Here is a 12,564-nt window from a genome sequence, read left to right on the forward strand (position 1 = left end):
CCCCCGTGCCTGACCCCCCCCTCCCCGGTGTCCCCACGGGATTAGGCATCCGACTTCTCTTCCGGGGTCTCTGTAGTCACTACGTCCCTTCCAGCCCCCTCTGTCCCCATCTCCGAGGCTGTAGGTCCGCGGTGCCCCCCGAGAGGGGCCCTGCCCGGCCGGCACCGGTCGCCGCCGGCTGCTGAGGGCCCGGTGCCCGGTGTCGGGGCAGGCCGGGCCGCTCTGACTTCGCCGCTCAGGAATCTCCTGGCCGCGACGGGCGGGTTGTGCAACCTGCGACCGCCCCCGGCCTCCCCCGCCCCGGCCCCGCGGGCCGCGCTCAGTCCGCGCCGCGCCGGCCCCGCCGCGCTCCGCGAACGTCCCGTGCTCCTCCCGCACACCGGCGGCGGGACAGGGGGGCACGGGAGGGTGGGACGGGACCGCGGCTGCCGAGCGCACAGATGCGGCGGGATAAGCCCGGCGGGGGCGGCCCCGCCGGGAGGGCAGGTGAGGGGTTGCGGGGCAGGGGGCAGGATGGGGGGATCAGAGGGGGGGTCCCCACCGTTCCCACTGCCCGAGGAGGAGCCGTTCGGCGCCCGCCCCCCCGAACAGTAAGAGTTGATGTGCGGCGAGCTGCATCCTGCATGTGAGCTCCTACTGCCCCGGGAGGCGGGCCGCCCCCGACGGGACCCCCGCCGCCCCGCCTCCGCCGCCTCGGGGACCCCCGGGGGTGGGGCCGGGGGGGGAGCCGGTGCTGCCCGCGCTGCGAGTCCGCCTGTCCCGGCGACCATGGCTGTAGACTGTTACCCCCCCAGCGGCACAGTAACAATCTAAAGCCACGGTCGCCCGGGCGGCGTCGGAGGGGGGGGTACCGAGAGGGGTTGGGGGGCAGCCGGTGCCTTGGCGACGGCGAGGAGGCGGCTCCGCCACCGCACCGGTGGCGCGGGGCGGGGGGACCTGGTGCTCGGGGGGTGGAATGTCGCTAGCATCGGCAGCATCGGTAGCATCCACCCACGCCCCTCCCCGCCCCCTGCCCTCCCACACGTGTCCACCCCGCCGGGGAGTCCCCCCCTACCTGGGCTGCAGCGGGAAGGCGGGGGGGCGTCCGCCGTGGGGGGGTCGGTGTCTGCGGGGGGGAAGAGAGAGCGCGGTCAGGCGGGCACCGGGACAGCCCCCCATCCTCGCCCCTTCCCGCCTTCCACCCCCCCACCGTCGGGGCGCACTCCCCGACGGCTCAGCACCACGGACAGCGCCCGTCCCCCCAGCGCTGCGGCGGGGCCGGGGCCGGTGCGGGGCCGGTGCCGGTGCCGGCGGTGGGTCATGCTTCAGTAGCCATGACTGTAGACTGTTACTGTCCTGTCCCTACGCAGCAGTAAGCAGTCTAGAGCCAAGGTGCCGACGCGCTGACTCGGGCTCTCCTCGACGGGATCTCCGCGCTCTTTCGACGCACCGGGGTGAAGGCGATCGACCCCCCCGGGCTGCGGAGCTGGCAGCACTCGAGCGGGGGGGACCGGGGTGCGAGGGAACCCGAGGGAGGTGGTGGTACAGGGCGCTGGGCACGGCGGGACAGGGCTGGGGGGGTCCCATCAGCGATGGATGCGGAAAGGGGGGACAGCAGGGACCGGTGTCACCGCAGAGCGGGACACACACACACATCACACAGGGATGCGCTTCCCTACCTCTCCCCGCCTCCCCAGCCCCCGCAAGGCGCAGGCTGTCGGTCCCCGCCGTGCACCCCCCCGGGGCGGCCCCGCACTCAGCGCCCGCCCCCGCGCACCGCCCCCGCCGGCGCCGCGCCCGGCCCCGCCGCCCCCGCCGCCCCCCGCCCCCGGCCCGCACGTGGGGCTGCGCCAGGCGGCACCGCGCGGCCCCCGCCCGCCGCAGAACTGCCCCCCCGCACCGGTGTCCCGGTGCCCCCCTGCTCCGCCCCCCCCCCCCCGGGGGCGGGCAGGTGCAGCACCCGGTGCCGCGGGGCTCCGCTGCCCCCTCCCGGCCCCGCACCGGGCTCCGTCCCCGCTTACCTGGGGGCCAGCCCAGCCGGTGCCTTACCTCCTGCGGGCCCCCGCGGCTGCCGGGCCGGGCAGGGGCCCCGCGGCTCCCGGCGGGGCCGGCGCCGGTGTCGGTGCTGCGCTGTCCGCAGCGCGCGGGGCTTTTATAGGATCGGGCTCGTAGTAACGGGGATCTCGGCTCATTCATAGAAAAGCATCAACCTACACAATGACGTGAGCGCTACGTCAGCGAGGAAATTTAGGGAACGGGAAGACGCTACTATTTATATCGGCGCGGGGGGAGGACAGCGGCCCGGAGCCGGGCAGGGGGTCTGGGATGCAACGGGACCCCGTCCCCGTCCCCCCCCCGGCTCCCCCGCGCCCCCCCGCCTCCGGTGCCCCATCCTCGAGATGCACAGTGCAGCAGCACCAAGCACCCCACATCCCTCCTCCATCTGCCGCCAGACCCAGGGGCCGTGCACCCACTGAGACACAAGCAGAGGGTCCCTGAGGGTCCCTGAGGGCTGCGGCATGGGCCACCCCCTGCTCCCATCCCGAGGTGTCCATCCAGGCACCCGCAGGAGTCCAAGGCACCCCTTTGCCCCAAGACCACTCCACTGGTCCAGAGTGTGGCCCCATCCTAACCTCGTGGCGACACCACGGGGCTAGTGGTTTGGGGCTGTCTGAGCCCCCCATCGTGGGAAGGGTTTGCACAGGGGTCCCCGTACCTGGGTACCAGCCTGGGAGTGCCCCCTGTCCACCTGCACCCCCCACCTACAGCAATGTCCTGAGCAGTACCTTCCACATGACCCCCCATAAGAACCTCTGTCCTTCCAGTCTCATAAGCACCCATGGGTGCCAGTCCAGTGTCCTGCAGGAGGATGGGACAGCAAAAAGTGATGGCAATGGGTGAGTTTAGAATACATGGGGGGACACCCCATTGCAGTACCTTGCTGCCCTTACCCCTCGCTCCTGGCAGGTGCTCCCACCAAGGCTGCATCCCCCAAAAGCCATCGGTGCCACAGAGACAGGTTGTGGCTTCGTGGTTGAATTAATTTGGCCTCCCCCCGCCCCATCTCAAGTGTCAGCACCCCCCCGAGATGGGCCTAGAGTTGTATCCAGGGGCATGTGGGGAGGGATCCTTTCCCCCCCCCATGCATCCGTCCGTCCCGTCCATCCATCCATGCATCCCCCCCATTCCTGCTGGAGCCGTCTGACCTCACTCTGCTCTGGCGAAGCATCACACCGGTCGCCACAGCAACAGCGGCGTTGTCATTGACAGCAGCATCCGCGCCCGCCAGCATCCGCCGCTGCGCAAGGCCGCACGCTGCTGCAAGGCCACACGCTGCTACGGGGGGCTCAAGCCACAACCCCCCCCGACACCCCCCTTATTGCTCACTTACACCCCCAAGTACCTGCAGAGAGCTTTAGGCAATTAACACCCCCAACCCCACCAGCATCTCCCCATCCTCCTCCTGCCACCCCGTTTAAGTTGCTGCCACCCCCTAGAACCCCCCAAAAAACACCTTACCCCCCCGGGCTAGATAGGGGTGTCCCACTCCTCTCCCCTTTTTTTTTTTTTTTCCCACGCAGCACCGGCGCCCGCCCCGTCGGGGCTCTCCGGTTCGGGTAGGGGAGGGGGGGAATCGCTGCCGCAGCGCTCCCCGCCGCAACCGTGACTCAGCCCCGGGATTAGTCAGCAACCGGGGCCGGCCCACCAGCAACCGGCTGCGCAGCTCCGCCGCTCCTCCGGGGGCCGCGACCCCCTCCACTCCCCGTCCCGGTACCTCGACGCGCACAAGGTCGTGCCGGGGGATCGGGACGGGGAGCTGGGGGGGTCGCGGCCCCCGGGAAGGAGTGTGGGGGGGTGTCGCATCCCAGAGCGTGGCCCGTTGCTGCCATCTCGTGGGCTTCCCACTAGTGGCTACAGCCACGTCCCCGTGGCGGGGGAGGGGGTATGGAGGGGGCTCGGTGTTGTGGGTGGGGAGGGGAGGTCAACTATGGGGCTTGGAAAGGTGGTGGGTGGGAAGATGGTGGTCACTGAGGGGGATTGAAGGAGGAAAGTGTGTTATCACCTTACGAAGCATCACCTGATAGGGAAGGGGTCCCATCGTGCCTCATCGCTCCATAGAACAGGGGGTCTTCACTTGCCTGAGCATCACCCCCCAAAGAAGGGGTCTTACTTCAAAGGAAAGGGGTCTCATCACCTCTGCCCCCAAATATCATCTCCCTGGAAGTGTTCCTCACTCTGACGAGCATCGTCCCACGAGGAAGTGGCCCCACTGCCCCCTGATGCATCACCTCAAAGGCAAGGTGTCCCATCACCCCATCAAGCATCACCCCACAAGGAAGGGGTCCCACTGCCCCACAAAACATCACATTGCGGGGGTGGGTCCCCTTGTTTAACTGAGAATTGCCCCACAATTAAGGGGTCCCATTGCCCCGTGAAGCATCATCCCACAGAGAAGGGAATCATCTGTTCCCCCAAATATCACCCCACTGGAAGTGTCTCTCACCCAACCCGAGCATTACCCCACAAGGAAGGGGTCCTGCTGCCCCATGAAGCATCACCCATAAGGGAAAGGGTCCCATGGTTTCACCAAGCATCACTTCACAGGGATGGGATCCTCACCTGCCTGCAGAGAAGGGTTTCCACCACCCCATCAGGCATCACCCCACAAGGAAGGGATCCCATTGCTCCACAAATCACCTTTCAGGGATGAGTGCTCGTCTCCCCAAACATGTCCCCATAAGGGGTCCCACTGCCCCTCTCCAGCTGTCAGGGACCTCACAAAGTTCAACAAGGGGGATTGCAAAGCCCTGCTCCTGGGGAAGAAAGAGCCCTGGGCTCTGGGATATCCAGGGGTTTGCCTGGCTGGACAGCAGCTTGGTGGAAAAGCCCCTGAGGATCCTGGGGGTCACCAAGTTGACCACGTGTCCTTGTGAGGAAGGAGGTGAATGGTGTCCTGGTCTGTGTTAGGAGGCGCATTAACAGCAGGGAGAAGATCCTTCTCCTCTGCTCAGTGCTGGGGAGGCCACTCCTGGAGTGCTGGGTCCAGTGCTGGGCTCCCCAGTATGAGAGAGATGTGGGCATACTGGAGAGAGTCCAGTGAAGGACTGCTAAGAAAGATTAAAGGACTGGAGCATCTCCCCAATGCTGAGAGGTAGAGAGTGGGGACTGCCTGGAGAAAAGAAGGCTCTCGGGACCTGATCAGTGTATACACATCCCCGGAGGAAGGGTGTGGAAAGGACAGAGGCAGGCTCAGTTCCGTGGTGCCCAGTGCCAGGAGCAGGGGCAATGGGCACAGACTGAGTCACGTGGCTTCCTCTGGCCATCAGGGGACATTTTTCCACTGTGAGGGGAGTGCTGGCACGGGCTGCTCAGGGAGGTACTGGAGTCACTGTTCTTTGAGATATCCAAAAGCCATCTGGGCACAGTCCTGGGCAATCAAGTCCTGGGTGGCCCTTGAGCAGAGGGTCAGATGACCTCCTGGGGCCCCTCCGAACTTCAACCCCTGTTTGATTCTGTCTCTTGTGCACTCCCAACACCCCTCCACAAGGAAGGGTCCCTCTATCCCCGTGAAATATCTCCTTGCAGGGATGGGTGCCCTTGTCTGACCAAGTATCACCCTGCAAGAAAGGGTCCCCTGAGCACCACCCCATAAGGAAGGGGTCCCATTGCCCCATTCAAGCACTGCTACACAGAAGAGGGCTCCCCACCCACCTGAACATCACCCCAAAGGGAAGGGGTCCCCTTGACCACCCCAGCATTGCCACCCAGTTTATGCAGCAGAGAACAGCCACCTCCAGCCTGGCCACCCTGACTGAAGGGGGAGACTGTGGTGTGCTTGGGGAGGCTCTGCCTTTCCTGCCACCTCGCAGATGTCCTCTCATGTTGGGAGGCACTGGGCACCCTGGGAGCATCTGGAAGTGTCCTGTGGCTACCCCCAACCTTGTTTCACAGCAGGCAGGGCTCCATGCAGACTCCCCCACAGCCTTGCCTAACTCTGGGAGCAGCACTGGAGGTGGGCAGCACCGATCCACTCTCAGCCCGGAGCAGCTCAGCACTGTCACGAGTTTCACGGCTTCAGCCCAGCCAAGGTGGAGGGGACACGCATCCCCCTGCACACCCAGGGGGCGCAACGCTGGGGCGCGGGGGGCTGCCATACCCCGGCACCGCCGGGGAAATGAAGTGCGAGCTGCCAGCGGGGGCTGCAGGCTCCTGGCGGTGCCGGATGCGGCCCGGCTGGCCAACGCGCCGTAATCGAAGACATGTGTGTGGGCTTTGGGGAGAGGCTGCGCTGGGAAACAGGGCCCTGCAGAGACCGGGGGGCTGTATCCTGTCCAAAAGCCCAGGTCCCACATGAAGCCAGGCATGCGAACGCGATCCAAACCACAGCTGGATTTGAACCGAATCTCCCAGCATCTGGGCTAATTTGCTGCAACTTTGATTGATCGTGGGGAGGGGGCACAAGCGGGAGACGCTCCAGCTCAGACCTCCCAACAGAGCCAATGACTTAAGCAGAGCTGGTTCCAATCTGCTCAGCACATTGAGGCGAAAATGCCCCTTTCCCTGAGCGCTCCCGGTCGCCGGCTCTGGCTCTGCTTGCGATCCCGCAGCCCGGCCGTCCCGGCCAGTCCCTCAGAGCTGGACATCGGCTGCAGCTCCCTGGGGAGACCCAGCAGGTTTTGCGGTCTCTGGATGCAGAACGCTGGGTCAATCTGTCGGGTTGGGACCCCTCCAGAAGACTGAGCAGGACATGAGGGGGGATACTAGTGCAATCAACCCTCCTCCACCTGCCCCAAACCCCTGCGGGCACCGATCCGCCCCTCCGCTCCTGGGAGAGGCCGGGAATGGGAGAGGAGCTGTAAAAGAGGGTGGAAAAGGTGAAGGTTTTTCCATTCCCCCGCCTCGGTCGCTGCCCCCAGGGCTCGGCGTCACTCAGCAGGTAGCTGGGGCAGCCCGGGGTCCCGGCCGGCCCCGGGGGACGCAGCTGTCTGGGAGCCGCTCACTGCCGTGATTTATGCAGCTCAGCCCCATAAATTACCGGGACGGAGCCCGCGGGAGCCATCGCTCACAGCGACGTCCAGAGCTCGCTGCCAGAACCTGAAACACTTCCAGCCGTTAATTGAAGAGGAAAAAAAAAAAAAATAAAGGGAGTGGGGGAGAAATTAGTGCCCGGGGAGTTGGGATTAAACTACGGCTCTAACGAGGGTCGCCCACGTCCCGCTCCCAGGATCTCTGTGCTTCCTGTGGGCACAAACCCAGGATGGGGAGCAGGGAGGGGGATTTCTGAGCTGACGCCTGGGATGAGCCCACAGCAGAGTCCCCACGGGCAGTGACACTCCATCCCGGTCCCGAGAGTGGTGTTTCCGCAGTGAGCTGGGACACCCTGGATCCGATGGGAATCTGAGGGCAAGTTCCAGGTGAGTGATGCTGAGGGCAACGACTACCACCCCCCTGCACCCTCTCTGCCAGCACCCACTCTTTTTAGTCCCAAATTCAGGGCTGGCCAAACCTTGTCCCAGGAACTGGGTACCTCACACTGGCTCCCTCTCACTAAGGGACCAGGGTTATGGGGTGAAACCCCAACACCATCAGGGGTGGCCCAAGCTGGGAGAAATGGCCAGTGCTCGGGGCGCCTTGCTCAGGTCAGAGGGTGCCAGCAGGACCTCCCCGGACTAGCGGCCGTCCCGGAGAAGCCCATCACGATGCTTTGCTGTACCAGGAGGTTGTGCAAGAGGCTGCGGCTGTGAGAAAGGAGAAGTGAAAGTGTGAAGCGAGAGGCGGCTCCCCCCGCGCCAAGGGGGGTACCCCAGGCTGCACCCCCAGCCCAGCAGCATTTTCTGGGGCGGCGGGAGGGATGAAGCGAGGGGGAAACGTGGCGCTGCCTCCTCCTCATTCTTCTCCACCTCCTCATCCCAAACCACCGCAAGCCCCCAGCCCACCCCGAGCCGCCGCCACTGCACATCTGGGCGCCAGCGCTGCGGGCCCCCCGCTTTCTGCCCTCCCCCACCACCAGAAAATTAGGGCCGGCTGCCTTCTCCTCTCCTCCTCCAAACCATCCTCGACATCACCACAACCCATTGGGGTCCCCTCTAGGCACCCCAAAATGATAGCACCCTCTTCAGCTCTCCCACCCATTGGGTGCTATCCCCGCCTCCCGTTATGTGTCAGCACCAATCTCTCGGGTGGGGCAGCGAGCAGGACCCCCTCCACTTTATCCTTGCCCACCGTCCGCCCCGTCGGGTCCCACCTGCGCGGGGAGGAGCCGCCTCCGGTAACCGGCGGGGGTGGAGCGCACCGGGAGCCGCTAGATGGCGCCCTACGAGCGGTACGGACGGGGGGGACACCTCGGACTCGGCCCGGGAACACCCCGGGGCCCCCCCATTTCGGGGTTCCAGGCACCCCCCGGGGTTTCTCCGGGCAAAGAGCGATGTCCTAAGGATGGAGACCCCCGAGGGGGCGGTCGTGGCGCGGCGGGAGGAGACCGGGAGGGGGGAAAAACCAGGCTGGGAGGAGGAGGAGGAGACCGGGATGGGGAGGGAGGGGTGTGTAAAGGGGGGGGCCCGGCTTGTCGGTGCCCCGCCCGGGATGGGAGGAGGAAAACCTCCCGCCGTCCCTTTAACAGCCAGCGGCGCTGCTCGGAGTTCAGGCCGGGGTCAGGGGGAGTTCGCAGCCCGGGTTTCACCTCCGAGCTGGCGGCGTCGGGAACCCCGAGGAACCGCTGCTGCTTCTTCCACAACCACCTCTTCCTCCTCCTCCCGTTCCGTAGGACCGGCCGGGAGCGCGGGGTATGGAGGAAGAGAAGCAGCAGAGGAAGAGGAGGGTGGAGGGGAGCAGCAACCGGCGGCGGCCCCCCAGGGGCTGAGCCATGAGAGTTCACCGAGACCTCAGCTGGTTGGCGGAGGCCACCGGGCGCCCAGGTAAAAAGAGGAGGGGGACACCCCAAAAAGTGGGGAAAATAAGCCCAAGAAGCAGCTCCGCTGGCGCTTGGCTTTACGCACCTGGGCGGGGGGCACCGGCACCGGAACGGAGGCGGGGAGGGGAGGTCCCGCTCCCCCTCCCCCGGAGCGTCCTCCCGCTCACCTCGAGGGGGGGAGAGGAAACGGGGGCGGGGGGCGCCCGGGGGGTCCGGTCGGCCGCCTCCCGGGACCGGGGCGCATAAGAGGCGGGAAGGCGCGGTGGGGAGCGGGGCAGCGGCGGGGCGCAGGGAACGGCGGGCGGGTGGCGGGCACCGGGTCGGTGTGTTCCCCCTCGCGTTTCCCCGGCAGGTGGGCGCGGGGTCGCGGGGTCCCGGGGCTGACGGGGCCGGGGCGCGGCGCTGGCGGCGGCGGCGGCGGGTGATGTCACTTTCTCCAAAAACCCTCCGGGGGTTTTCGCCCCCCTCCCGCCCCCCCGACCCGCCGAGAAACGAGCCCCCATATAAGCGGTGGCACCGACCGGGCGGCCGCGCAGAGCGGCCAGGACAGAGCGGCGTGTGGGGCTGAGCCCCGACCCCCCCCACACCCACCCACCCCGCGCGGCGGGTGAACCCCCCGACGTGCACGTCGATCCCCCCCACGCGTGGTGGTGGGCACGTGGGGCCGGTTGCGACGCTGACGGGGCGGCCGGTGTGTTACAGGGCGGCGGGCAAGGAGCGGGATGCTGGACGCCATGGAAGTGCCGAGCCACTCGCGGCAGCTGCTGCTGCAGCTGAACACGCAGCGCACCAAGGGCTTCCTGTGCGACGTGATCATCGTGGTGCAGAACGCGCTCTTCCGCGCGCACAAGAACATCCTGGCAGCCAGCAGCGCCTACCTCAAGTCGCTGGTGGTCCACGACAACCTGCTCAACCTGGACCATGAGATGGTGAGCCCCGGCATCTTCCGCCTCATCCTCGACTTCATCTACACCGGCCGCCTGGCCGAGTGTGAGCCGGGCAGCGAGCAGAGCCTGGGTGCCGTGCTGGCCGCCGCCAGCTACCTCCAGATCCCCGGCTTGGTGGCCCTGTGCAAGAAGAAGCTGAAGCGCAGCGGCAAGTACTGCCACCTGCGTGGGGGCTACGCGCCCTACAAACTGGGGCGTGGGCTGCGCGCCGCCACGCCGGTCATCCAGGCTTGCTACTCGGGGACGCCGCGGCCCGTGGACCTGCCGCCCGTGGAGCCGACGGCACCGCTCAACACGCAGTGTGGGGAGCTGTACGCCTCGGCCGCCCAGGGCACCCCGCTGCACCCCCACGGGCTGTGCCCACCCGAGCGCCACTGCTCGCCACCCTGCGGCCTCGACCTCTCCAAGAAAAGCCCCACCGGCCCCTCTGCCCAGCTCCTGCCCACTGACCGCCTGCTGCCCGGCGAGCCCCGCGAGCCCTCGCTGCCCCCACGGCACGACAGCCCCCCCGTCAGCGCCGGCCTCCTGGCCAGCCACGCCGCTGCCTACAAGGACTCCCCACCGAGCGGTGAGCCAGGGGGGCACCCCCACGCCCCCGACCCCTTCCGCAGCACGCCGCCCTGTGCAGAGCCCCCGCTGCCCCGTGCTGACGGGCGTGAGCTGATGTACCGCTGGATGAAGCATGAACCCCTGGGCCCCTACCTGGATGAGGGGGAGGCGGAAAAGGAACTGGAGCGGGAGGAAAAGGCCGAGTCACCACCTGCAGCACCACAGCCCCGTTACCCCAGTGTGGAGAGCAACGACCTGGAGCCTGATAACAGCACAAGCGAGGAGACGGGCAGCAGCGAGGGCCCCTCACCTGGTGACGCGCTGGACCGCTACTGCAACCACCTGGGCTACGAGCCGGAGAGCCTGGGCGACAATCTGTACGTCTGCATCCCCTGCGGCAAGGGCTTCCCCAGCTCCGAGCAGCTCAATGCCCACGTGGAGGCCCACAATGAAGAGGAGCTCTATCACAAGGCAGCGGCTGAGCAGGCCGTGCCGTTCCTGGACAAAGGTGGCCCAGGGCTGGGTGACATCCTGCGGCCCTACCGCTGCTCCTCCTGCGACAAGTCCTACAAGGACCCGGCCACGCTGCGGCAGCACGAGAAGACGCACTGGCTGACGCGCCCCTACCCCTGCACCATCTGTGGCAAGAAGTTCACACAACGCGGCACCATGACCCGCCACATGCGCAGCCACCTCGGCCTCAAGCCCTTTGCCTGCGACGCCTGCGGGATGCGCTTCACCCGCCAGTACCGCCTGACCGAGCACATGCGCATCCACTCGGGCGAGAAGCCCTACGAGTGCCAGGTGTGCGGCGGGAAGTTCGCCCAGCAGCGCAACCTCATCAGCCACATGAAGATGCACGCGGCCGGCCCCGACGGCAAAGCCAAGCTGGACTTCCCTGACAGCGTCTACGCCATGGCCCGCCTCACTGCTGACCAGCTGGGGCTCAAGCAGGAGAAGGCGGCTGAGCTGCTCTCCCACACCTCACACTTCCTCAGCGACCCCAAGGCCATGGAGAGCCTCTACCCCCTGGCCAAGTTCACGGCCGAGCACCTGGGGCTGAGCCAGGACAAGGCGGCCGAGGTGCTGGCGCAGGCTCCGCACCTGCACGCCGAGGCTGCCCGGACCATAGAGCGATACTCGCCCCCCTAGCGCCGGCCCGGCCGGGGGGCTGGGGGGGCCGCTGGGCTCCCCTCGCTGCCCCGCGTGGAGCTGGGGAGGGCGAGAGGCCGTGGGCACTCGTCCCCTAGCCCTGCCGACGGCCCCGGAGAACTCGCTCGTAACAAAGGTCCCGTGACAGCTGCTCTGGGATGGATGGACGGCGTGTCCTGCGACCAGCGCCCCGGCTTGCCTGGGAGAAGCCGATAATTCAGGGACTGACCTCGCGGCACGTCCGCCCCTCGCCGAGGGGGGCTGCCGGGCCCCCGGCACCGCGCGGGAGCGACGCACAAGCTGTGAGGCCGGGCTGCGCCCCGAGGCTTTGGAGGACATGAGCCCGCTCCTTACCTCAGGGCTGCCCCCGGGCGAGGGGACACCCGCGGCAGCCGCCGCGTCACCCCGGCTCCACGGTGGGACCCGCCGGCACTCGGCTCTGCCGTGACGGGACCCGGACTGTAAGTAGTTCATCCGTCGCGGCCGGAGCGACGCCTCCGTCCTGAGCGGGAGCGGCCAGCGCTGGGCTGGGGGGTGTGTGCCGGACCACCCCCCCGGGGCCTCGCCGGGGGCTCGGGGACAGACTGACGGAGGGGGACGGTGGGGTTTGAGCAGCAGGCGGGGGGTGGCGGTCGGATCCATGCTGGGGAGGCTGAGGAATCGCGATGCTCCTCGCCCCGGGGCAAGCACTGACCTTCCATCCCGAGCCCAGGGGCTCGGCCGGCGGCCCTCCGTGTTCTCGGGAGGTGGGGCAGGGCCTGCCCCAGACTGAGCCCCTGGGCCCTGCCCCGGCTGGCGCCACACCATCAGGGATACCCAGGGGGGCCCCGGCGGCTTCGCCTTCGGGCGGCCACTCGCCTTGATTATTTTTTTTATTTTTTTATTTTTGCCAAAGACGCCCGTCCCCAGCGCGGCCGGGCCGGGCCGGGGGGTCCATGACAAAGACAAAGCGGTCTCTGGTTTGTCAGCTACGGGAGGTGGGCAGGGGCTGCGGGAGGGGGCCGGGGGGCAGAGCCCAGGGGGAAT

At 67.4% G+C, this 12,564-nt stretch overlaps 2 protein-coding genes across 2 annotated transcripts; one reads left to right on the top strand and one right to left on the bottom strand.

The window, feature by feature from the left end:
• Window positions 1-10: 10 nt before the first annotated feature.
• Window positions 11-1,031, bottom strand: LOC120324820 (translation initiation factor IF-2-like). Its single transcript, XM_039389252.1, has one exon. The coding sequence runs from the start codon at window positions 768-770 to the stop codon at window positions 42-44; it is 729 nt and encodes a 242-aa protein (XP_039245186.1). The 5' UTR covers window positions 771-1,031; the 3' UTR covers window positions 11-41.
• Window positions 1,032-8,616: 7,585 nt separating this feature from the next.
• HIC1 (HIC ZBTB transcriptional repressor 1) lies at window positions 8,617-12,367 on the top strand. Its single transcript, XM_027726012.2, has 2 exons — window positions 8,617-8,894; window positions 9,593-12,367. Exons 1-2 carry the CDS (start codon window positions 8,843-8,845, stop codon window positions 11,536-11,538), a joined length of 1,998 nt encoding a protein of 665 aa, XP_027581813.1. The 5' UTR covers window positions 8,617-8,842; the 3' UTR covers window positions 11,539-12,367.
• Window positions 12,368-12,564: the final 197 nt, after the last annotated feature.

This window comes from Pipra filicauda, unplaced genomic scaffold, assembly GCF_003945595.2.
Source record: "Pipra filicauda isolate LSUMZ 115617 unplaced genomic scaffold, ASM394559v2 scaffold71_size5581439_pilon, whole genome shotgun sequence".
In the NCBI taxonomy this organism is placed as follows: domain Eukaryota; kingdom Metazoa; phylum Chordata; class Aves; order Passeriformes; family Pipridae; genus Pipra; species Pipra filicauda.